The 26,910-nt window shown below is 48.4% G+C and overlaps 1 protein-coding gene across 1 annotated transcript in view; it reads left to right on the forward strand.

Annotated features, from left to right (window-relative positions):
- Nucleotides 1-26,910, forward strand: part of LHX4 (LIM homeobox 4) — a 59,037-nt gene extending 32,127 nt beyond the window's left edge. The window contains exons 3-6 of the mRNA XM_073356569.1: nt 12,215-12,417; nt 23,517-23,671; nt 24,392-24,563; nt 26,516-26,910. Of these exons, the coding sequence (XP_073212670.1) occupies nt 12,215-12,417; nt 23,517-23,671; nt 24,392-24,563; nt 26,516-26,910 (925 nt within the window). The remainder of the gene's footprint in view (nt 1-12,214; nt 12,418-23,516; nt 23,672-24,391; nt 24,564-26,515) is intronic.

Consider the following 26,910-nt stretch of genomic DNA (forward strand, 5'->3'; position numbering starts at 1 on the left):
CTGGAGTCCAGGCACGGTAATCCTTTCCAGACGTAGTCCCTCTATCAGCCCTGTGTATTCAGTCAGGATTTCAGGGGCAGTGCCAACAATGCATGGTCTGCCTGCAAAACCATTTGGTTGTAGGGCCTCTGGCTGCAGTGGCCTAGACTCAAGGCGTGTTCCCTCGCCCACTCCAAATGCCTTTGCTCATAGGTGGGGCGTGCTCAGGTAATGTAAATCAGGGCCGCTCCACTGAGGCCAGCATGTCCAGAAGCGGTGTGTGGGGGACTAGATAGAGAATTAGGGCTGAGGATGGCTGGAGGTTTCCTGTTGCACAGGAGAACTGGAGGCACTCACAGTGTTCTTCAGCCATGGCTGGTATTTCGCCCAACATCCAAGGGGCCGCACTTATCATGACCCCCGTGTTTCAACCTCTCCCTGGTGGGACCGAGCCCCTGAACACCAAGAAGCCACCTGCTGCTCCAGGAGTATGGTTGGGACTGGGCCGGCTGGTTCTGCCTGTGGGGTGGGAATGGGGGTGTGGATGCGAAGATTGTCATGAGCTCCAGGGCTGGGTGAAGGGATCTGTTCCACTGTGTGTGCTGCATTTTGTACAGGTGCCCACAGGCCATGCACGGGGAAGGACTGTGTGACAGGCACAGCTTATAAAGCCCCAGGCAGATCAATAAGAATCCCTGTATTTTATTCTTTTCCCTCAAAGTCAGATATATCTGTACCTCTTGCCTGCACTTTGTTGGCATTAATCCACTCTGTTATCCAGGGGCTTAATATCCTCCTACTTCTCCAGCTATGTGTGTCTCTCCCGGGGGAGAGCGGAAATGGCTGTCCAGGATGTCCAGCAGAAATGAGTGCTTGGGTTTTGTTTGCTTACAATCCCTTTAGCGGTGTTACGTCAGGCCATTTTTAGTGTCGCGTTCGGGACAGTGGGGGCTGTTAATGAATGCATTGCTCTAGGGACTCAGCCTTCAGCCTGGAGCCCTATCTCTGAACAGATCTATCTTCCATCCAGCCCACTCTCCCCACCGGGATATCTGACCACCTTACAAATCTCCATGACTGGTGGGCTAGATAGAGCCTTAAAATCTCTCTTGCCTCGCCCTTAACATGCTGTTCCCTCCTGCCCTCATCAGGCTGATATTTAAATTGGGAACTTTGTGGTCGGGCTAGAGACTGGCACCTTTTATCTAGTTCAGCGTTTCTCAAACTATGGGTAGGGACCCCAAAGTGAGTTGTGACCCCGTTTTAATGGGGTCACCAGGGCTGGCGTTAGACTTGCTGTGGCCTGGGGCCAAAGCCTGAGCCCCATCGACTGGAGCAGAGGGCTTCAGCCCTGGGTGGCTAAGCTCAGGTTACAGGCCCCATACCTAGGTCTGAAGCCCTTGGGCTTTGGCTTTGCCCCCACACCTGGGGCGGCGGGGCTCGGGCGGTCTCAGGCTTTGGTTCCCCCCTTCTGGGGGTCATGTAGTAATTGTTGTTGTCAGAAGGGGGTTGCAGTGCAATAAAGTTTGAGAATCCCTGATCTAGTTGTATGAAGACTAATGGTGCATCTGCTTGTGCATAAACTGTATGGGACACTAGAAAAGGCAGTGTAGGGCGGTGCTGCCTCCTACAGGTAAGAAATGCATTCTTGTACCTTATTGCAACTCCCTCCCTCCCCCCAGTTTATGGTGTGTCATACTGAAATGTTCTGGTCTTCAAATACTGCTGGCCACACGCGAGTTGATGTAGGCTATAAAATATTGCAACAATCCAGCAACGTTTGCATTGAAATAGCAACTTCCTGTGCAAGGTTTTGAAAGAGCTTCACAAACATTAAGAGCCTGATCCATGGCCCATTGGCCAGACTCTCATTGATTTCAGTGTGGGGCAGGCCCGAAGCTTGTGAGCCTCCGTCCCAGCATCCCTGCAAGGTTGGTAAAGACTATTAGCCTCAGATGGGGAAACAGAGAATTGAACGGTCCTGCTCACACTCTGACTAATGCCCTGATTTTGTAACTGGTTATGGGTGTCACCAGCTAATTCGAAGTCACCTGGTTTGGTGTGTGTCACCTTCACAACCATGTTGTCACATCCATCTCTGGTTCTGTGCTCAGTGATGGTTCCTAAGAGTACATGTGGGGCATTCTATCCCCTAGCACCCCAGTAACTGCCTCTGACAAGGTCTGGGGGGTTGCTGATGAGTCCTACCTGTCACCTTGGATTATATGCTCTCTTAAATCCCCTCGCAGTGGCTATTTGGTGTCATGAAGACCTTCCTGCCTCTTCATGCTGCAGCACTCTCCAGCTTCTCTGTTATGCCCCGACACAGAGCAGGGCAGACATAGCACCAGCCCACAGAACTCTCTTGGGTGTTACCTGGAAAGGAAACCGAGGCAAAGAGCTCAATAGATTCATCTTAACAAAGAGAAGGTTAAGGGATGACTTGATCACAGCCTAGAAGTATCAACATGGGGAACAAATAATTAAAAATAGGCAGAAAAAGGCCTAATACGATCCAATGGCTGGAAGTTGAAGCTAGACAAATTCGGACTGGAATAAGGTGTACATTTTTAACGGTGAATAATTAACCATTGGAACAATTTCCCCAGGGTCATGGTGGACTCTCCATCACTGACCATTTTTAAATCAAGATTGGATATTGTTCTAAAAGATCTGCTCTAGGGATTGTTTGGGGGGCTTTCTTTGGCTAGTGCTATCCAGGAGGCCAGACTAGATGATCACAATGGTTCCTTCTGGCCTTGGAGTCTATGACTTTCTGGAGTGAAGAGGCTTGTGCCTGTCTTCCTTGCTGTACTAGATGATGCAAAGGGCAGTTTTTGAGCTAGGCTGAGCTCTGCCTCCTGTGGGACAATGCTGTGGCTGTCTTGACTGGCGGCAACAATGGAGGCTGACCCAGCCAGTTGTTTTGACACAGCCTTTCTGTGTGGGGCAGTGCTGACAGTTGTCATGGAACACAAATCCACCCGTACGGGAGGTAATGCTCCCCCCCACCCCCCGTGCACAAGAGGATTGCTACAGTAATCTAGTGCCTGGCCATCAACACAACTGTTGCTCCCTGACAGAGTTCTGCAGCACTGGGAAGACCTGCGGGGCAGAAGCTGAGCTGGATAAGAAGCAAATGCTGACCCACGTGATCAAGGTAGCCTTTGCTCCTGAAACCATGAAGGGCTTTGAATGATCTTGGAGGTTCCCAACTGGTGCTGGGGACGGATGGAACTTGCTTCTCAGCCTCTCTCTTCCCAATCGTCCCCAGGAGTTCTACACCCATAAGCCATGCAGGCTGTGTTAGTCACAGAGGGGGCTTCAAGGACTGGCAAATCCACCAAGGGTCACGATGCAACAACATTGAAGGAATCTCGTTTGCACAGAGAGGCCTCGGCAGGGATACTCTTTCCCCCAGACAGCAGGGACATGACTGGTGGTCACATCAGCTGGGACTCACTTGGACCCTGCCAGCCTTTGCTAGCCTGGCTGATGGAGCCAGGCCCCAGTTATGAGGATGCTGACAAATGGATAGCAGTTGAGGGTGCAGTGCCTCTGGGAGACGGGGGGGCAGGCCAGCGTCCTGCAGAAGTGGAGTGTCACTGAACTGAGATACAAATTTTTGCTGCTGGTTGTGTGCTCCAGAACCTCTGGGAATAGACAGGATAGAACTACAGGGGCTGCTGATGGCCTTGTGGATAAGGTGGCCCTAGGACTCAGGATTCAGTACCCGCTCTGCCCCAGACTTACTGTCATCTTATCAGTCTGTGCTTCAGTTCCCCTTTTGCCCAATGGGGGTGGTTATTAAAGCTGGGCAGATTTTCCTGGCCTGTGAGAGTTTTCAAAACGTTTTCCCATCCTGAAGCGGAACAAAAAGTTGAAATCTTGAAAACTTTCATAATCCAAGAAGCCACAAACCATTTGGACTGTGGCTGATGAAGTGTTTCCTTCTGATCATTTCAAAATGTTTCATTTCAGTTCTGACCGTTGAAATGTTTTAGTCTTTTTTTTTCAACTGTAAATTGAATCCCCAAGCAGCTCTAATACTTAGCCCTCCTCCCTTCCATCTTAGATTGTTAGCTCATTAGGCCGGGGCCTGATTTCCTCCTGGTCTGTCTCTGTGTGCACAGCATATAGCACAAAGGGGCCCCCTGACCTTGGCTGTGGCATCTCAGTGCTCAGTCTCAGCCCGTCTGGAGTCCTGCGCCCTCTGCTGCCATGAGAACAAGGCAGGCAAGCCAGATAGCAGGTGCTCTGTGCTGGTACTTTGCTCACACTGCTGCTTTGGGGAAGACAGGGGAAGTGGAGTGAAAACTCAATGCTGATGTGCTTGTGTCACATACCTTTAATTAATTTGCCTTTTAAAAACTGATTGATCTGATGTCAGGCAATCATTGCTGTATGTAATCACAAATGAAGTATTTACTTAGCAGTGTTTCCTGGCCTTTGATATACTCTGACAAGGGCTATTAAAGAACATGACTTTTTATTAGAATAGAAAAAGTGCAGAACATTTTTCACACTGTCCAAAGGGGGCAAAAAGATACATTGAAGTGCAGTTATGCTTCGTGCTTTCAGGAGGTAGGTGGCAGCTGTTGGAAGGTTTGTGTCCTCGCAGTGCCCACAGGAACCAGTTCTGAGTACTGGCACGGGGCAGCAGTGTGAGAAGAAAGGAACTGGATATTGTTGCCATTGCACATGGGCAGGCGGCAGATGCTAGCCGGGGCTTGAGAGCTTGGGAGGAGGTGTGCTAGAGACTCCATCATCATTTATAGCTGTGTCTCAAACTGCTGAATCCAGTCTCTCTCTTGGGCCTCCGTCTCCTCCTGCCTGCCTTCCTCCTTCCCCTACTCCCACCTGTATTTGGCCTCCTCTTCTGTCCTTCCCTCTGGTCCAGTGTGGCCTCCTACTGGTCCAAAAAGGTGAGCATGCAGTCATCTCCTGGCCCCATCAGGGACCACATGGAGTCAGAGATGAGTTCCTCAGTGTTCTTTGCTGTCTTGTGTCTCAAGGTTGTCGATGCCTCTGAAGTTTTGGTAGATCTTTGCTTTGAGCCAGCCCCTGCAGTGGATGGTCCCTGTGCCCTGCTTGGCATGGTGCCTTCATCAGGTTGCCATGAATGCTGGCTTTCTGTGGGCAACGTCCCACTGGGAGTTATTCACTGTGGGTGGGACTCACACCTATTCAAAGGGGCAGCACAAGCCTAAGGACCACTGAGGTTGCACCGAAGTTCTTCAGGTTCTCTGCACAAGGGCAAATTTCCAGCCAGGCAGCCCTGTCTATGGGCTGTTGTTCCCCTGGTCAGAGCTGTGACCTTGACTCTCCTTATGTATTCATTTTCTATAAAGACACTTCTCTTGACTGCGAACCGTTCACTTGCTTCCCACCAAAGCTGGCTTGTCAGAGCTATCCATGACTTCCAAGCAAGGTTAGTGCCGGGGAGGGGGTGCTTGTTTTAATGTGCTGAAGCCTACGGCCGCCCTGACATTACCAAATGTTCCTCCAGATGCCTGTGGCCTAATCTACCATAAGGCTGCCAGGAAACGAGACCACAGTGCGGTTGGGCTGCTCAGGATTTTTATAACCAATGAGCTAAGCAGAAAGCCTGGGTGTCCTATTCAGGTTCAGTGGGGAAATATTCACTGCCTGTGACCCTGGTAGGTCAGCTTGAAGAGTAGGTGTCTGAAAAGTTCTCTGTGAATCCTGTTAAAGATCAGAGGCTACAAACTAAGGTCACCCTGTACATGGACTAGATCAGTGAGACTCAGGGTATCTGCACTGCAATCAGAGGCGTGACTGTAGCATGTGTAGACAGGCCCAGCTCGCTTTGATCGACCTAAGGCAAATCACAGTAGCAGCAACACCACAGCTGCGGGAGCCGCTTGACACGTGCAGAGGGCGTAAAAAGCGTGCCCTGCTGCAGCTTCATTGCTATCGTTGTTTGAGCTAGCCAGATCCAAACCGGCTTGGGTGTGTCTACAGGTGCTGCAATCACACTGCTGCTTGCCGTGTAGACACACCGGGCCGCAAAGCAGCAATTGGTGCCCCGAGCCAGGTTTTCAGATCAGTTGAATCGCTTGTTGGCTATAACACAGTCCTGGTTTGTTTGTTGTTTAAGTGTGTGGCTTGAATTTCCTGGTAGGGGGAACTGGAGCCAGTCAGCTTTGTAGGGCTCGATTCCCTCCTGGTCACTGACCCCTCTGCAAAGTGCCTGTAAAATGCTATGGAATGGGAATGGTGTAAATGACTAAGCAAGGCAGGGGAGAAGCCAGGCTGCAATATTTAAGGACCGAATGTATGCTTGTATCAGATGCTGCTTTTGCCACCATGAGTGCTGGGGAGGCAATTGGTGTGGAGGCAATTTTCTCATTCTGTGAGCTTTGGTGACAGGAGAAGGGGATTGTCATTGAACCTTAAAATGAACGCTCATTGCTTGGCTATATGGTGCATTGAGTAGAGGTGTGGGGGATGGAAGGGTTTTCTGGGCTGTGCAATTGCAGGGTGAGGATAGTAGAGGATAGACCCTTCCAACCCCAAAAGAGGACAGGTCCACCAATAGTGCGCATGCACCAAGAGCCATGGCTATGTTACTGCTGCCCACACAGCACTGTCCATACCCTCCTGTCCCAGTCCCCCTCCCTACCCGCCCCATACACAGACTAATAAAGAGCTGGTGGCATTATAACTGAGTCAGCAAGAGCCTTATCTTGTTGCCAGACCACTTCCTCCACCACCCCACTGAGTTTGACTTCCTGTTGTCTACAAGGTTAATGGCTCTGGTGTCTTGGAGAGACCAAGTCCAGCTCACCAGACTAGGGACAGCCTGTCTGCTGGTGGCAGGAGACCTCAACCAAGTCCTTCAGCCAACTGTATTGCACCTTTATAGACTTTATATTCACATTGTCTGCTGGATCCTGCTGTCAGCTAGGTGATCAGAGACCTGCTGATGCACCTTCTGATTGTATCTGGCTGGTTCCCAGATAGCCAACAAGATCTTAATCTCCCTCTTGGACCAGGCTTTTCCACAGTGGAGGGGTTGCTCTGCAGCTCATGGTATTGAGATGCTGGAACAATGATGTAAGTGCTACGTCCAGCAAAAACTTGCTGTAAATTTGAAACAGGTTCATGGCATGTGACTGATACATGACCTTTTGGAGTAGTTTATGCTAAGCAGAATAGGACCCCTAAGAGGTAAGAGGTAAGGCAAACAGGGCCCGATCCAGTGCCCATTATGGTCAATAGAAAGACTTACACTGACTCCAGTGAGGTTGGCTCAGGCCCATGGAATGGCACTGGTGTCTTGGAGAAAAGTGCACTCTGGGAGGGCTAACAGAGTCAGGGGAGGAAGGACGCCCGGTCTTACCAGGTGCAGTAACTTGGGCAGGAGTGCTAGCACGCAGCAAAATAACCAAGTGCCTACTGCCACCCTATGCCAGAGTAGGCTGCCAACGGGAGTCACCCCTTCTTACCTGATTGTTGGATAGGGCCTAAATGACGTACCAAGGTGGCAGTCTTAGAGGAGGGAGTAGAACCAGCATTTCAGTGACAAGCATGTCGAGCTCTCTGGAAATCGTGTTAGCACCAATATTTTCTATCCGTTTGGTGGTGCGTTTTCCAGCCACGCACTGGGATTCTCGTTGAACATTTCAGTGCTCAGTGGGCCCAATGCACTCCCCTTTCTCCACCCCAGAGCTGAGTTCAGATCTTTTCTGTGTCACTCACAAGCTGATATGAGCCTGGCATCTCACCCTCCCAGCCATCTGTTGACATCACACAAGTTTGGCACAGTTCAGCCCAGCGGATGGCTTCTGATGAGGGGAGAGCCGGGGCTGGGAAATAGCTGGATGCTGTTGGTCAGGACGAGCTGCATTGGCAGAGCAGAGGAGGGGCCCAGGATTGGGATAGCAACGGCTCCTGCTGGTCAGAAGTTAGATGCACTAGCAGAGATGTGTTGGGAAGTTTGCATCTCCTCCTCTTGTCACTCCCAGCAGCTCCTCCTTTTCCTGGGTGCCATACTCGCCCTTCTTTCAAAAAGCATTTGATATTGCTCGCACTATCCACCCTAAGAACTAGAAATCTTGGGCCAAATACATCCCTGGTAGCTCAAGTGGCTTTGAGGGAGTCACACCAGTGCCATAGTTAGACCATCAACCCAAGTGAAGTGAAAGGCTCAGTTATTTCCCTGACGACACAAGGCAATATCTGTCACTGAGCTGAATTTCTCTGGGCTCTGCCATCAGTTTATTTCAGTGAAGCCACAATTCAGCATGTTGCATATGAAGGGCTGAATCTTGAAACTAAAGTTTTCCTTTATTTATTTCCACATAACCCCCACCTAAGAAAGCAAAAGGCAGGGGCGCAGGTGTCCCATGGAACCTGAAGTTCCCATAACCCCCTATGCGGTGTATTATTGCTATGCACTCTGTTGTTCTGATTTGTAATCTCCAGGGGGTTCCTATTTGCTTGTGATCCAGTCTTTAGTTTCCAATCTATCTCTACCCCATCTGCCTTGGCTTTTTGTAAGGCTTCAGTCACTGTGATCTCTAACTACTGGGTGCTTCTCTGTTACTGTCTGGTAGCTGCTGTTATGGGTTAGCATTTATATTGTAGTGGTGTGTAAAGGCCTCAGCCAGGCTGGCTGCCATTGTGCTGGATGCTCTACAAACACATAAGAAATGACCATCCCTACTAAAGAGCTTGCCTCACTGGGCAGCTGTAGGCCCTCTGTGGGTGTGGAGATGTGGTGGGTGCTGTTCGTACATGCCGGAAGAACCAGTCCCTGCCCTGAAGAGCTTACAGTCTAAACATGTCGGGCAGGAGGGGAAACGGAGGGACAGGGAGGAGAAGTGACTTACTCATGGTCACACAGAACGTTAGTAGCAGAACTGCAAACTCAGGTCTCTCAGCTCCCCTGTGGATTTAGGTGGCTCACATTAGACACCCACGTTTAGCTATTTAGGCCTCGAACATTGACCTCAGCATGGCCATGGTTCACTTGTAGCCTTTGCGTGGGTAGGAGGAACATTTTAAAAAAACTGTAAAAGGCTACATTAGTGATTGAAACCAGTCACGTTCAGTCAGCAGCTGTAACGATTTGTAGGAGAGAGGCACGAAGCCCCCATGGTCCTGCATGACTCGACCCAAGCAGCCAGGGCTGATAGGATAAGTTGTGCGAGGTCTTGTGTGCACAGGGAAGTTAGTGCACAGTGTGTGACCTGAAAGTGCATTAAGCTACTGACCACGCTCTCAGTGCACAGTAAGCGTGTCCACACGGGGAGGTAGTACAGCTAACACCCTGTGTGACCATTCATAGCTACTCTGCACTAACCACGGCAGGCTATTTGCCCATGTTCCCACGCCCTGAGTCAGACTTTAAGTGGCTAATGGAAAAATACAACTAAGAAAAAAATAACTCCACAAATAAAAAAAACTCAAAGAAGGAAATCAAATGCAAAAAAATTCAAGTTACCATAATGGGCGGTGTGTGCACACACCACTTTTTCCAGTGGAAAACTTTCACGTTCAAACAGCCTCGTGAACTGGACCGCGCTGCCCACCTATGCCGTTTCCCAGTCCAGTGGCTCGATGACTGGTGTCAGCTGTATGCCATAAAATCTACAGCGCATGCACAACGTGGCTGAGTTAATGTTGCTGTTGCCGCCTTAGCACTGTGTTTCCTGACCTTTTATTTTTCAAAGTGTGCATCCTGAATGGTGCTTTATACGGCAGTTGTACACACCGCAGATATATGTGCTCAGCGCACGCCAGCTGGGATGGCGGGGAACGGGGGGAAACCTGCAGGCACCCACATGCACTCTGCACCAGTGGGATCACTGACACACTGCGCCCCTGCCCCCCCCCCCCATTCCCCATAGCCCCATAGGGGAGGGCATCTTGACACTGAGTTTAGCACTCCACAGAATTGCCTTTGGCTGAAGCTGTGTGGGGAATGACTTAGCACATCCACCACATGCCCTGGTGCTCCCCTGCTGGCCATGTTCCCTGTCTGGGCTGTGCTTACTAGTTTGCCTTGAGCCCCTATTACTGGTGTCCTGTGCTACTGTGTCCCACCCGGAAATCGCGGAGGCTGAATAGAGCTGTGCGGGTGTTGGTGTGTGAGCAAGCAGGGGTTGCAAGGTGTCTAGTGTAGAAACGGAGTTTATAAGGGAATCAGACAAGAGGGGAAGCCTTATACTGACAGTGAATTGTGTAACTGCACAGTACAGGAGCTGCAGAGCTGGGGGAGCCCTAGAGAGAGACTTTCCTGGGCAGGCTGGACATGAAAGATGAGCTGAAGCTGCTTTCGCTAGCCAGTGGTGTAAATCCTACAATCAGGGAAATTGCTTCTATTGCTAAAAATTGTGGTGATGCAGTCCATTTATTTTTCATTTTTCTTGTGCTCTCGCGACCCCCCTGGCATGAATCACTGTCTGCATGTCGATTAAAATTACACCAGACATTATCTTTCATGGCTCTAGTGCACGTATGTAAACTGTGCTTTTGGCCACTGCCATTCCGCAGCTCAGTGGTTTGCCCGTTGTTTGCGGCCCGGACTGCGCTTACCCGCAGGAAATCAGTCCTTTGCTAGGAAAATGCTCTGCATCGCATCATTTGTGATGTTCCTGTGAGCCTCACCATGGGAATGAGCTCACGCTCTGGTAACACCTAGTGCTCCAGAGCAGAAAGAAGGGGAGGAATGAGCCACCCCATCAAGAGCCAGTCATTGGATTGAGTCACCTTTTTCACCCCCTTCAGGAAACATTTTGGTTTCTCCACTGGTTACTTACATTTGATTTTTAAAAATGGTATCATAGCTATGTGCACCTGAGGCAATGCTGTCTCATGGGTAGGGCCCTGGCCGAGGCATCTGGAGACTTGGCTACTAACCTGCTGTGCGACCTTAAGACAAGTCACTGTTCTGTGCCTCAGTTTCCCCTCTTGCCCTTTGTCAGTGTTGTCTATTTAGATTTCAAGGTCTTTGGGGCATGGACTGTCTCTTGCTCTGTGTATGTACAGCACCTGGCACACCAGGCCCTGGTCTCATTTGGGGCAGCTGTAAGTGCTACTGCAGTACTAATATATAATACATGTGACAGTAAACAAGATCAAGTTCAACCCTGCTATTAAACAAGCCATTGGGCTGTCCTCCTGCTCATGGCGGTTGTCTCAGAAGCTATAGTGCTACAACTGCAGAGTTGGCTAGTTTTGTAGTTAGATCTGACCTCAGAGGGCCTGGTTCCCATCGCACTTATTGTTGTATCAACTGGGCGTAACTCCAGGGAAGTCGGTTGTGCTGGTGTCAGACTGGTACGTGAGGTCAGAATCAAGCCCAGGGTATTTAATGACAGATGTTGTGAAGCCTACAACAGATGTGGTGTTTTTAAACATGGGTAACAAGCTGGATTTAAACAATAGTCTGTATCCATATGCCCAGTCCAACCTAGACAGCCTCCCCCCACTCAGGCACCCCAGCACATGTAGTCAAATGCACATGGAGCTGTACACATACAGACCTTTAGAGACCCCCCACCCCACACAGACACATTCAGCTGCACCAGCCCAGGCAGCCACAAACCCACTTTCACACAACGGGACTCGCTCTCAGACCCAGCTGCCCACGGGCAATCTGTCAGTTGCACACTGAGGCACACACTTGCTCTGGTGCACGCTCACAGTGATACTCTCAGGCACACCCACACTGGCACAGATCCTCTCGCTCAGATGCACACATGTGCAGACACTCCCCGCAGGGCACAGTCACTGGCCCAGACACACTCACGCGGCCTGAGACACACGTTTGTGCAGCAGATGCGCTCTGCCAGGTGTCATTGCAGTGTAACAGCCCTATCATGCTGAATTAATCTGGGATTCATCATACTAGCCGTGCCCGTAATGAATTTATTTGGTATTAATGTGGATGAAATATGTACTGTCCTTGCAGGGGAAATCGCACTGCCTATAAGCATTAGTTAAAAGGACCATTAAAATCAAACCTTCCTCAGATCCATTAGGCCAGCCTTTCATGCTAAAGAAGATAGAGCCTTGCTGTGTGAAATGTCATGCATAATTAGGTTGATTGCAGTTTTCAACTCTGCCCCTTCTTTCCCACCCCCTTCCCAGGCCCCCTCCTTTGAGCACTCCCCTGCTGCTGAGATCTCACCCTAGCTAGTTGGTGCATTATTCCTCACTGTTGCTCCATCCGTGTCAGAGCTGCCACTTGGTCTCCTTTCAGGCGTTTTGGTACGAAATGCACGGCCTGTCAACAAGGAATCCCCCCCACCCAGGTGGTCCGGAAAGCCCAGGACTTTGTCTATCACCTGCACTGCTTTGCCTGTATCATCTGCAACCGCCAGCTGGCCACAGGTGATGAGTTCTACCTCATGGAAGATGGGCGCCTGGTGTGCAAGGAGGACTATGAGACAGCCAAGCAGAATGGTAGGTGCTGAGCTTGCCGCGGAGAAGGGAAGGGGTCACGCCTAACAGGTGACACTGGGTGTTCTACAACTGCAGGGTGGTCTGAGCCAGGATTATGATTCAGCTGATTTTAGAGACTGGGGACATTTGCCAAATTCAGGGTCACATGGGGGTGTGTTTGGATGAAGATTTTGACAGTTGGTTTGTCTACGATGTTTAGGATTTTAAGAGGCCCCACTAGGGTCTGTTATTGAGTTAAGGAACTGTGAAATGTGGATCCAGATTCTGAACTGTATCCAGCTACCAATGCCATGGGGATGTTTGGTTCTGGGGCTGAACTTCAGGCTCTCATCTGGTTTAACTGTGAAATAATTATGCTGATTCCCTGGTTCAGCAATGCACTCAAGCATGGGCCTAACTTTAAGACACGAAGAGTCAACTTTGACATCAGTTGGGCCACTCACATGCGTAAAGCTATACATGTGCCTAAGCGCTGTACAGCTAAATCAGGGCTCTGAGCCGCTTTGTCCTTGTATTCCTCTCCCTTCCATTTTTTTGTTAGTGGGAACATTTGCAGGTAAACATGTTCTGTGTTGCTTTAAGTTCCTGCTGTCTGTTGCCCACCTGAAATCCTAATCCTGCTGTGGCAATGACAGGCAGGTCAAAAGGGTTATAAACTCCGGTGCAGAACGGACAGCTGTTGCAGCTTGATTCTTACAAAATAAAGATCCTGTTTGCATGGGCATACACACAGAGCCAGACTTTTAAAGGTTTTTAGGTGCTTAGAGATGCTGATCAGTATCTATTATGGAAAGCATCATGCCACCTTGAGCTGCAGTCTGGTTGCATCTAAGCAGGGCTAGGCCTGATGAGTATTTTGAGAGGAGGGAAAATCCAAGTCTTGTAGCAAGTGGTGGTGGCAATGGGTGAGGAGCTGGTACAACTTCCTCTGGTTTGTTAAATAGAACCAACCCCCAGCCCAGTGTTAGGAGGCACTGTGCTGCTGGAGGTGCTGTCTGTTGGATAAGATGCATGCGGGGGTCTTCACTATGTCGGGCCATTAAAGATGCAATGAGACTTTTGCAAGAGTAAAGGGTATTAGCGCAGGGGTCCTGCCAAAACTCCAACATGAGGTAATCTCATCTCACCTTAAATTCTCCTTCTTGTTTCGGTTGGCTAGGGAATATGGGTTCGTTTCCTGCCCCCAAGACACTTCTCTCTTGTACATTGCTAAACAGTGCTGCATTTCTTCATTGCTTGGTGAAGTGACTCTTTCTATACAAGGAGGTTGCCTGGGTGTAGCCCTGGGGAGAATTGCCCCTTTGTTTGTAAAGCATGTTGAGGTCCTTTGGAAGGAACGGCACTGTCATCAATGTTAGTAAAATAAGATAATCATTAAATAAGACCCCAAATTTCCCTCCCCCTAGAAGCAAGTGACCTCTCAAGGGCACAGCTGCGGTATGTTGTTAGAACAATGTGGAGAAGCTGAACATTGAGAGGACAGTCCTAGGTTTGAGCTGCAGGGACGGTGTCGACAGCACGGGCCAAATTTAGCTGGGCTGTAGGCAGGCGCAGCTCCACACAAGGCAACAGACTTGCACCTTACACTAGAGCTGAATTTGGCTCAAGGTTCCCGTTTATCCCTGTGAACCAAAAGGGGCTCTAAAGAGCCAGTGGAGGTGAAAAACAAGGCTGCGGGAGGGAGGGTGAGAGAGAGACTATAGCTCACAAAACAGTAATGAATCCACAGAGACGTCCCAACGGTGCCTGACTGAAATTAAAACTGAACTGGTCTTTAATGGATTTCATGTTGACAAGCCCTGACTTCTCATTAATTAAGGATTCTATTTTGACCTAATCAATTTGGTTAGGGTGATGCAATGCCTACTTGTGCTGGGCAGGGGGGCATGAATGTAATATTACTCAGAGTCCATTACTGACTCCCCGAGCTAGCGATGGCCTCAGTGTCATGGCGTTTGACAGCCTGATAGCCAGTAGGAAAGAGAGAGAGAGGCACAAAGTTTCCTGTCCGAGACACAGGTGCCACTGTGCTGATTTCAATGGGATTTCACCTGCAAATCTGAGAGGAGGACTTGGCTTGTGTGGGTGGAGCCAGAGCTGTACATGGTTCTGTAAGTAAAGGACACTTTAGGCAAGAGCCTTGTTCTTGCATCCGCACTGGCTGAGACACATACTGCTGACATATAGCTTTATGGTCAAAACCAAACATGGCCCCTCCCAGCTTGCAATATTATTTCTGAAGGCCTCCGTGGCATTCGTCTGGAAAAACAGGTCACTGTAGTCTACCAGCTAGAACCTGTTTGAGGCACTAAGGGGTAACCAGTCAGCTAGGAAAATGTCATTGCGACCATGTTAGACATACATCTGGTGGGCATCACCGGGGCAGACCGAGATGCTGGAAGTGGTGCAGTTTTTCTGTCACATAATATTTAAATGTTATCGGGCATCCAATCCAAACAAATCAGAAAATCACCAAAAGGGCCCTAGCTCGTAGAAATATAGTTTAATTTTGACCAAAATTGACAGAAAGTCTCTAAATACAACTGATCATGCAACGATGCACTCAAGCAAGAACTGTTAGGGAAAGTTCGGGAAATATTTCGCCCCAGCTGATATATTTTATACTTTTTCCTGTACCTTTTTGCCTTCGGTTAAAGCAAAAGTCTGTAGTCACAGGACAGTATGAGCTTGTTTATACCATGTAATACATCAAAATATTTGTCATTATGTGTAGCATGTACTGATTTGAGAACAGGTTTTTTGTCTGCTATTTTTATGAAGTTATGCAGATAAGAAGACCAGATAAGAAGAATAACTGTAATTATCTTCTTACTATCACAGAATACAGTGACAATACGTGTAAACTACTTTTAGAACAGTAATGACTTAGTAGGACTCTTGAATGTCTTGTATATTATGTGAATCCCAATGTATAACCATGTATTCTTATGTGACCCCCTACGTATAACTATGACATATGGAATGTCCAGTGCAACACCCCTTTGAGTTACCTTTACTCACAAAAATAGTCACAGTGATTTGTGCATAGTTTACCCATTTCTATTCCCTCTCAGAATCCGTGTCTGATGTGTCCAATACTCTGTTGCTGGACTGGTCACTGTCACAGTGGCATGCAACAGAGCACACCAGCTCTTCCCAGTGGCATTGGTATCACCTTGTTGCACAAGTACTTCCACAACTACATGGCACAAAAGTGAGTCTGGCTTCTGGAACAGACAGCAGCAGCATCATTTGAGAAACAAGGTGTCTGTACTACTACCCATCCAGTGTTGGCAGCGGACACTTGAAGATACTGAACTGTTGCATGATTCCCTATGTGTGACTGATAATTTGCACATTTCAGGTGCAGCCTGAAGGAGGCAAGTGTTGATGGCACTTTTGTTCTTCGTAACAAACAGTGTGTAGCACACATTCTCTGGAGATGCTTGCTGGTTGTGCCACAGTACAATAAAGAGACCGGTGAGCCATAGGCTGCTGAATCGGAAAAAGCTGCAGTTATCTGCCTTCAAATCTTGTTAGCGATACTGAGCAAGGCCAACTTGATTCAGCTACTGCTGGGTTCTTCATTAACACTGGGGTTAGGTCGGGTCTGTCCATGCCATGAATTCAAAGTAATGGTCCTAATTTATAATGCCATTTATAGGGCAGAGATGTAGCTGTCTTCTAGACTGTCATATCATTGTGAGTGTTTCTGCTCTTTGCCCTCTACACTGCTCACACTGTAGGTAATGGGTGCAAGCTTATAAAGGACGGACACACCAAACCTGAGATTTCACACCTGTTCTTAAGCTGGGAAGAAACCTCTTTTCTTTTGCATAAAGCTGGGCGGGGGGAACATGAGCAGCAGCCCCACAGAATGTGTCTGAGTTGCCTTCCTCTGATCTGACCAATACAAAACCCAACACTTTCAGCATTATTAGACTCAAAGTGGTGCTGCTGTGAGCCAGACCTAGAATGCCACCAGGCGCAAGACACACACCCCGGCTGCAGTAGCACGTCTATTTAAGGTGCTCTAACAGCCGGTCAGGTTGACTTGGATGTTTGTAGGCTCCTAGAAGGCCTTGGGTACCAATACTGGGGGTTATGGACCAGTAGCCCTGAGGTACAGCTCCCTTCCTTTCCTGGCCAATGACCTGTGTTTAATTTTAAAGTGCTCCAAAATGCAAATGCAGTGCCAGGTTGACTTGAGCACTGATATGCCAGTTGAAGCCCTAGAATAGGGTACAGTTTCGGGGGGTTTCTGGTGAACGGCGCCTGCCTGATCCGTTTCTGTCAACGGGGCAAACTGTGGACCTCCAGCAGTGTTGAAGCTGGTGGTGCAGACAGCGCAGATGCAGCAGTGCAGTGCTGAGCGGGGGCGTGAACTGAGACTGTGTCAGAATTCAGGGGCGTGAAGGAGGGGCACACGCAGGCAAGACCCTTGGCACTAGAGCCGCAATGAGCCCCAAGTCCTAGTTTTAGCACCATTGCGATCCACAACACCCCCCCCCCGCATTCCCCCCCGCCTTCGGCTGCCACCCAACCCTAAGTTTTTGCTCTGAAAGTTCCCTCGGTGCCTGTTTCTGCTGCTTTGCCTGGGTCTTACTGCCTCATGCCTGAGCCCTGGCAAGCAAGTCAAACCAGAGCTGGCAGAGCTGGTCAGAGGCCTCCTAACCACACTCCTGTATAATGTTTAGTTCCATGGTTAGGGTACAGGAGAGCCTGGCCCATGGGCCCTCGAAGGGAAGGGTTTGAACAGGGCGTGTCCCGAGAGGGGGCACAGCTCTCCCCCATAACTGTTAGCCCAATAGTTAGGGTACTCACAGCAGGGTGGGGAGCACTGACTCTGGTTTAGTCCCCCTGACCCTCTGCCTGCTGACAAGGGATTTGACTAGGCATCTGCCAGCTCTCAAGTGAGTGCCCCAATCACTGAAGCAGGGGCTGTTCACGCAGGGGCTGCTTTTCAGCTCTTGTTGAAGCTGTTCACTTGACTGAACTAATAACTGGGGCACAGGCAGCCTGAACCTTCTCTAGTGCCATGGTTTGGGGGATCATCCCTCGCTGTGCGAGATTGTGGTTCGAGGCCCTTGATGAACTGGGCTTTGAAGAATGGGCTCTTACCTATGAAGTGAGTGGCCTAACTACTGGCCTATGAGGTACTCGGATGTCTTTTCTGTTGCAGCTGTTCTGCTTTAATTGCATATTAATTGGGCCAAAGCAAGACTAAGAAGCCCTCTCTGGTGGTGAGAGGACTCACCTGGGATGTGGGAAATCTCCACCTCAGCAGAGCAAGTGCCCATGTTACAGGGCTAATCTGAGCAGCTGCTCCACTTTTAATTGAGGGCACAGCAAGCATGCAAATCACTCTTTTCTCTGCAGGGGTACCCAGGCTGTGGGCGACCCTAGGGCAAATCCCTCCTCTGCAAAGGTATTTGACCAGGCATCCCCTATGTCTCAGGGCAGTTAGCTGGAGGGAGAAGATACTCAGTCAAACTTCTTCTTAACAAGCAGAGAGGGGATTTGACCCAGGTTCACCCACAGCCCAGCCGAGTAGCCTAACCACTAGACTATAGAGCGAGTCTCACTCTTTCGTTGGCCTAAATGCACAGTCTCCAACCCCCGTTCTCCCCTGGACTTTTTCCACTTTGTCCATATCCTTCCTAAATTATGGTACCCAGAACTGGACCCAGTACTCCACCTGGGCGCTCACCTGTGCCAAGTAGAGCAGGACAACTACCTCCTGTTTCTTACCTATGACACTCCTCTTAATACACCCCAGAATCATATTAGCCTTTTTTGCAGCTGCATCACATCGATGTTTCATGTTCAGTTTGTGATCCACTCTAGCCTGCAGAGCCTTTTCAGCAGTACTAATACCTAGCCAGTTATTCCCCACTTTGTAGTTGTGCATTTGATTTTTCCTTCCTAAGTGATGTACTTTGCGTTTGTCTTTATTGAATTTCATCTGGTTGAATTCAGACCAATTCTCCAATTTGTCAAGGTCATTTTGAATTTTAAACCTGTCCTCCAAAGTGCTAGCAGCCCCTCCCAGCTTGGTGTCATCTGTAAATTTTATAAGCATACTCTCTACTCCATTATCCAAGTCATTAATCAAAATATTGAATAGTACTAGACCAAGGACTGACCCCTGTGGACCCCCACTAGATATGCCCTCCCAACTTGACAGCAAACCATTGATAACTACTCTATGAGTATGGTCTTTCAACCAGTTGTGCACCCATCTTATGGTAAATGTATCGACACTGCATTTCTCTAGTTTGCTTATGAGACTGTCATGTGGGACTGTGTCTAAAGCCTTTCTAAAATCAGGTATATCTCATCTACTGCTCCCCCTCTCAGCAACCTTGTCAAAGAAGGACATTAAGTTGTTTTGGCCTGATTTGTTCTTGACAAATCCATGGTGACTATTCCTTATAACTCTATTATCCTCCAGGTTCTTACAAACGGATTGTTTAATAATTTGCTCCAGTATCTTTCCAGGTATTGAAGTTATGCAGACAGATCTATAATTGCCCAGGTCCTCCTTGTTCCCCTTTTTAAAGACAGGCACTATGTTTGCCCCTTTCCAGTCTTCTGGGACCTCTCCCATCCTCCAAGAATTCTCAAAGATAATTGCTAATGATTCCGGGATTGCTTCAGCTAGTTCCTTAAGAACCCTAAGATGAATTTCATCAGGCCCTGCTGACTTGAACACATCTAACTTATCTAAACATTCTTTAACCTGCTCTTTCCCTACTGTTCTTTCCCTGGGTGTTAATATTCATTGTGTTGAGGATCTGGTTATCATTAACGTTAATCATCTTTCTCTTGCTCCTAATGTATTTAAAGAACCTCTTCTTCTTGCCTTTTATGTCCCTTGCCAGGTATATGTAATATACCATATTACAGGCAAACAGCACTGTGACCATAAGGGAGCTGAGAATGGGCATGCCACAGGCATGTAGCCCTGAGACTGGATGAGAAGGGTTGTGAGAATGGGCATGGTTGGTTCATACCCCAGACACATCACTAAGACCAAGAGAGCTGAGAATGGGCCTGCTTTGTGAATGCGACAAGCACTGAGATCAGGGTGGGGGATGCAGAATAGACACCATCACTGCAGACCACAGCCGCGCACCCAAGAACGCGGTGGGAAATTGAGAACAAGCAGTCTCAGTGCATGCCATAGACTGGGGGTTGGGGGTGAGAGAGACACATTGTGGAGCATCCCTTCCCCCATGGCTCTGCTGCCTGGGGATGGGGGGCGGGGAGGAGAAGAGCTCTAAACTCCTTCACCACATACTGCTCTGGGTGCTCAGCTGCTGCCTTCAGCCATCTCTTTTTCCCCATGTCACTGACAGCTGAAGTAGAGTCATCACAACCACTGACAGCATGAATGTTTGGCAGCATCTGAGACACATCCACTCCCAGCTCCAGCCTCTCCATTCATGGGAACGAGGCTCATCTTTTGGCCGACCCCAGTTTTGAAAAAGAATTCATCTCTCCCAAGAACAGAGCAATATTTTGGATACATGGATGAAACATCTGAATCCAAGCACCACATCAGCACCCCGTTTACTCCGAGTGTTTGCTTTGCATGAGCAACATGCAAGAATGTGCGTGAATCTGCTTCCTCGAGTTCTCGTATTGCAGAATGGTTACCAGGCCCTGCTTTCACTGCATGTGTGATGTGGTGAAACCCACCAGCAAGGTACACGTTGCGACTAGGTGACAATCTCTGTCCACCCTTCACGAGCCAGGCACTGAGAAGAAAGCGTGCAATGTTAGATTTATTCTTTGAATTTGATATCATCTGCAAGCGTTGCTTTGGTAATGGTATGAACATAGTGGGGGCTCCGAATGTCTTGCATTTGGACATTCCCCCTGCAGGCTCTCTCACCAGATTTGATTGATTCTTCATTTGCATAATTGTCACCCACAATAGCAGTGTATTGACATTGCAGTCCGACGATAGTGTGCAGACAGCTCCCAGTAGTTTTGCACTTGGCAGTATCATTGCACGCCATCAGCAGAAGCATCCTGAGTTCAAGAATAGCTAATGCTAGCTCATTAGATGCTGGTAGCTCAATCAATGACAGATTTTTCTCAAGCCAAGACAGCGTGTTGCTCTTTTGGATCTTTCTTAGAGATCCACCCAGTTGAAGAGGGAAAGTGGGACAGGTGCCAGCTCACATGTCATCAAACCCTGGATATCAACATTTCTGGACTGGGCAATAACTCATTGCTGAATATCTGACAATCAATAGTTATCACTTGTGCTGATTGCTTCTTCTTTTGTTTGATTGTTGTGTTGAGACTACCAAATGATTTGAGATTATGCCTTTCTATGGGCTGAAAGAGGTCTCCCTTGCCCCTTTGCAGCCTTCTGGTTACTAACAGCTTCATTTCTTATGTGCCAGTCTCTCTTATCAAGCACAAACCTTCTGCACTTTCAGATGGAGTCATAGTAGACATTGCAACGTTCACAAGTGACTGTCTGTTGTGTGGCCTTGTTCCAGGTTCAATGCTAAAAGGATTGGTCATTCTTTCAGTCACAAAACATAATACCTTAGAATTTCATCTGCAGCCATGTGCTTTGTGGTAGCTTCTTTGTGGAGATTGAAGGCTGCATTCCACACCTTTGTTTTGTCATAGCTGTTACAGCTGCCTTAAAATGTGCAGTCAGGTAATCCTTGGTCAGAGCCCTATCTTTTGTGCAAAGATGCTGATGATTCCTACAGTCCTTGTTCAGAGATTGCTCAATGGCCATGTCACAGTGTAAGTATCCCACTGAAGCTTCCTATTAGCATAAGCTTCCTATCAGCTTGGGTACAATATATATCTGGTTTCTCCTCCTCCAGAGATCTGGTTTCTGCTACATTTACACAACCCATCTGGCATAATTCATATGACCACACTGTCATAGTGGGATCATCTCTGCAAATGTCTCAAGCTCCATGGACTTGTTATTGCCTCTCTTTGCTGCTGTGTAATCCATCCGTGGTTGGGAGCAATGTAGTTTTCCCGGGATGGAAGTGTATGTGAACAGTTTTTCCTTTGGGTAACGGAAGTATCCATGACCTGCTGCAATGCTTGGGAGCTGTTCAAGTCTGCCAGAGCATTCTGTGCTTCCACTCCGTTTTCTCTGTGAACCTGCTCCACATCTTCAAATGCTTCAATGTGTGTTTGAGCTTCCTCCAAGATGTGTCTCTTCTAATCTTCTGGGATCATCATTGTGCACAGAATTACCAAGTGCCACCCACTTCAAGCGAGTCATTGCCTCATTCATAAGTTTATGGATTCTAATGTCCTGGTTATATGCCTTCCCTCTTAGAGCATGGCTGAAGCACCAAAGATGCTGGCTTCCACAAGGATGTCTTCAAACCCACTCTCTGGCAGCACACTGCCTGTATCACACATGACATTTGCTACTTGATGCATGCCTCCCTTCTCAAGGTGGTCATTGTCAAATCTGTTTTGATTCCTCCATTTAATCAATAGTACTTTGCAGTAGATTGCTTCATCATACATGACACAGGTCCAGTCTTGGCCCAGAGAGTGGAACATATCTTGAAAACATTTCATCCTGGTGTGCACTGCGTCAACATCAGTTGCCAGTGAAGGAGTCATTGGACAGTAGCCAATATTCATAAAATAGCAGACAGAAAAACTTTTCAACAAATAATGACAAATATTTAGATCAGGGGTCGGCAACCTTCCAGAAGTGGTGTGCTGAGTCTCCATTTATTCGCTCTAATTTAAGGTTTCACGTGCCAGTAATATATGTTAACATTTTTAGAAGGTCTCTTTTAATAAGTCTTTAATAGATAACTAAACAATTGTTGTATGTAAAGTAAATAATGTTTGTAAAATGTTTAAGACACTTCATTTAAAATTAAATTAAAATGCAGAGCCCCCCAGTCCTGTGGCCACTGAAAATCGGCTCGTGTGCCGCCTTTGGCACACGTGCCATAGGTTGCCTACCCCTGATTTAGATGTATCACATGTTTCAAAAAAGCTCATAGTGTCGTATGACCACAGACTTTTGTTTTAATCGAAGGCAAAAAAGTATAGGAAAATGCATAAAATATATCACGTGGGACAAAATATTTCCTAACATTTCCAGGAGTACTAGTTTAGTTGCATAGTTGCATAATCAGTTGTATTTAAAAGCTTTCTGCCAATGTTGGTCAAAATTAGACTATGTTTCTTCAAGTTATGGCCCTTTTTGTGATTTTATGGGGTTTTTTGGTTGGTTGCCCAATAACGTTTAAACACTATGTGATAGAAAAAACTGCACCACTTCCACCATCTATGTCCACACTGGCGATGACCACCAGATATGTGCTTAACGTATGGGAGCAATGAACTTTTTCCAGCTGAAGGGTTTCCCTAACTCATTAATGAGACCCCCTTTTTAAATCTGTCTGGTACACTATGGAACTTTTAAAAAGAGGCAAGGTTGTTATATTGGAAGGAAAGAGATTAAAATGTTCTCAGGTTCATCCTTAAAAGAGGAAGGATGGTCTGGTGGTTAGGATGCAAGACGGGGACTCAGCAGCCCCATGTTCAGCTCCCTGCTCTGCTACAAACTTCCTGTGTGGGCAAGTCACTTAGGCCCAGATCCTCAAAGGTATTTAGGTGCCTCACCCTCAGGGAAATCAATGGGAGTGAGGCACCTAAATACCTATGAGGATCTGTGCCTCAGTTCCCACTCTGTACAATGGGAATGATAGCACTGCCCTGCTTCCCAGGGGTGCTGTGAGGATAAATACATTACAGAGTGCGTGGCACTCAGATACTAGGGTCGCAGGGACCAGGACCTTAGATAGGTTTTCCGTGTTGAAAGAGGAGCATTGTCACACTGCGTTCTTGGAGACCTGGAAGGCCACGTTTTACCAAGACAAAGTCACTGAAAAACAAGGGCTGAATTTTGCAAGCTCCCTATCTCCCGCCCCCACCCCTCCCAGCCGCAGCTAAGGCTAATTAAAATCAACTGCATCTTGCTTTAGATTTTGACATTCCTTCTGTGCTGGTCATTGGCCAGCTTCTATTTTGCACTGTCTGTTCCAAACTGGTAAGAAATTGTTCTATTCCAGATGATTCAGAAGCTGGAGCCAAGAGGCCACGAACCACCATCACAGCCAAACAGTTGGAAACGTTAAAAAACGCCTATAAAAACTCCCCCAAACCCGCCAGGCACGTGCGGGAGCAGCTGTCCTCGGAAACGGGGCTGGACATGAGGGTGGTGCAGGTGAGACTGCTACCGTTGAAGTATTTTTCCATTCCCTTCTTGTCCTGACCAAGCTGTGCACATCACATTCCCCTTGCGGCGCACAACCCCCGCACTGAATTCCAAGGTAGCACAGAAGGAAGCCAGGCCAGGAAAGCTGGCTGAGCAGTAAGGCCCCCATCCTGTGACTGACAGCCCGTGACTGGACTGCTGTGCCTGTGCACTGCCCCAGGGGGTGCATCTGTCCACCATCTTGATCACAGCACAGGATCCGAACCAAGGAGCTGAATCTCCCTTGTTATTAGCAGTAAGGAGTGATTTAGATGTGAGTTTTCAATACCAGCAAAAAACGGGCACTGCGTGTTTGGGTGCATATCCCAAGGAGATCTGCCATGGGGCAGAAGGCAACTGACCCAATCTATGGGCCTGAAATGCTGAATACTGGGTCTGAGCCTTGGGGAAGCTTGGATGCAGAACTGGATCTGGGCATTGTGGCTCAGGCCCATTTCTATATGCTGTATCCAACCTGGAACCCCTCAGACTAGGGCGAAGTTCAGCTCTGAATCCACTGGCCTTGGCACCCTAAGCTACAGTGGAACTGGGTTCCTGGGTCTGAACCATCTTGAACTTCAGGGAGGATCAGAACCAGCCCTGAATTTTTCTGTCCAGGCCAAGCTTTTTCTCCCTGCACGTGCTCCTTTCAGTGACTCTGGGACTCTGTTTCTCCCTTTGTTGCTCCAGGTCTGGTTTCAAAACAGGCGGGCCAAAGAAAAACGGCTGAAGAAGGATGCTGGGCGGCACCGCTGGGGCCAGTTCTACAAGAGCGTGAAGAGGACCCGTGGGGGCAGCAAACACGAGAAGGAGAGCTCTGCAGAGGACTGTGGGGTTAGTGACAGTGAGCTGAGCTTCCGAGGTGAGTGGGGCAGGAAGGCCGGGGGGATGAAGGTGGGAAGAGACGGGTTGTAACACAGGGTGGGCCCCAGGGGCTTCCTGCAGAGTGGGATGATTTTCTGTGCTTAGGCACAGCTCGGCATCCCACATTGGGAAGAAGAATGCCTAGATTTCTCTTCCACCAGAAACGGGAACGATCCTTGAAACTGATGTCCCATCTGAAGACCTATGAGATAATCTCATGGCTGGTGGCTCGTTGGGGCTTTTTGCACTCGAGGAAAATGATTAATTATTGGCCTGTGTCATGCATGGCCAGAAACCCCTCTAACAACAGAGCTAGGAACTGACACACACTTACTAAGGGTGTGTCCATTCTGAGCTCCAGCGAAGGGGAACTTCCCAAAAAAAGAACTGCCGTGCTGGCCTAGAGCAATGGTCCCTCTAGCGTGGGGATGCATCAGGGCAAGGTGGAATGACCGTAGGATGCACTTCACTGTGTAATAGGATATTATGAAGGGAAATATTTTCCTCATCTCTACTCATGATTAGTCCCACCCCTGAAGCCTGAGGACTGATAGCCCATGAAAAGTGTATCTGAGCTAACGTCCCTGGCAATGTGATTCGTATCGGCATGAATGGCTAGTCCTTGTTGGAAACTCACCTGCCTCAATACGTTAATAAACTCCCACTCGGACTCACACCAGCAGCCACCTGCAGGCTGCCACAGCTCAGTGGACTTGGACCCTCTTCCATGACAGCTGGATTTGGCCGCTGCATTTCAGCTGTCATCGAGACTCACCGCAGCAGCCTCACAGCTAATGGAGGGGGGGTTCCCCAGAGACAGTACAGGGAGACTTGGAAAAGGATGGTGTGACAGCCTCCACCTTGGCTGGTGCACTGGAAATTGAACCAGGGACCTCTAGAGCTGAAACCATAAGTCTGCAGCTCCAGCGAAGCAGGCAGGCTCTGTGGGCTGGGCACAGAAGGGGACATGACATCAGCAGGTTGCACAGGCACCTCCTGCATTGCTGGTCTTTCTTCAGGGAGTTCCCCACCCAGGTCTGAACACTCAAGTAGGAGTTTGCAGTGTAAATACAACGATCACTGTGGACTGTTTTTTAGGCCATTGTTATACTGTGATTGGATGGTCACCTAGAGTGAAAAGAATCACGAATACTGTATAGGATACTGACCAGAAACCTATTCCCTGCTGCCCCGTTTTTCTAATCAGTCAAACCCCAGCATTTTAATGGAATCCAGTTGGAAAAATAACTTTAAAGCAATCATTTAACAATAGTTTAACTTTAAAATGGTCTCTGTGAATCATCGCAGCAAATATACAAGCCAGGACACTATTTGGCTATTTATGGTCTAATGAGAGCCAGCTATGGCTCCCAGACTGGTCTGTAGTGCCTGTGTATCAAGCCTGGTCCATAATTAGTTTACAATGCCCTTTATGAGGGCGAATGCATCTGGTGAGAATCAAGAGACCTTCCCAAAAAGAGGCTATGTGCCACCAGCTTTCGTATGACTGTGGAATAAAAGATTTACAGTAATCCTGTCTCGTGTTTGGCTGTACAAAAGGCACTACAAGAACCAAGGGAGGTGTGTGGGGTTAGCAAAAGGGTAGAAATAAGTGTGGTACCATTCCGAATTTATTCTTAATTGGTTGCACTATTTACTCTGGCTAAGTACTAAGCAGAGCAGGGAGAGCACATGTGCAGCTGGTGTAAATTGGCGGCTCTATTTCAACGGAGCTTCCCCAGCTCGTGTCAAGTGAGAATCTGGCTCAGGATGTCATACAACTGGCCTTCAGTGAGGGCCAGTTTTCTTTGAGTATGTGCTCTGTTGGCCCAGCTCATTCCTGGTGTAACCCCACTGACTCCAGTGAAGTTACTCAAGAGATGCGTTTGGTCCTGACTGACCATAGAATGTTTTACACTCATAAATCAGTCTTACTTCTTTCCTTCACAGAAGATCAGATCCTCTCTGAGCTTGGCCACTCCAACAGAATTTATGGAAATGTTGGGGATGTTGCTAGTGGACAGTTAATGAACGGAAGCTTCTCCATGGATGGGACAGGACAATCTTACCAGGACTTGAGGGATGGAAGCCCCTATGGAATTCCTCAGTCTCCATCTTCCATATCGTCCCTTCCTGCCCATACTCCATTGCTCAATGGTCTGGATTACACAATGGACACTAATTTAGGAATAATAGCACATGGAGGGCAAGGGGTGAGCCAGACACTCAGAGCAATGGCTGGGGGACCAACCTCCGATATTTCTACAGGAAGCAGTGTTGGCTATCCAGACTTTCCAACAAGTCCTGCCTCTTGGCTTGATGAAATGGATCATCCTCCTTTTTAA

This window comes from Lepidochelys kempii, chromosome 8, assembly GCF_965140285.1.
Source record: "Lepidochelys kempii isolate rLepKem1 chromosome 8, rLepKem1.hap1, whole genome shotgun sequence".
In the NCBI taxonomy this organism is placed as follows: domain Eukaryota; kingdom Metazoa; phylum Chordata; order Testudines; family Cheloniidae; genus Lepidochelys; species Lepidochelys kempii.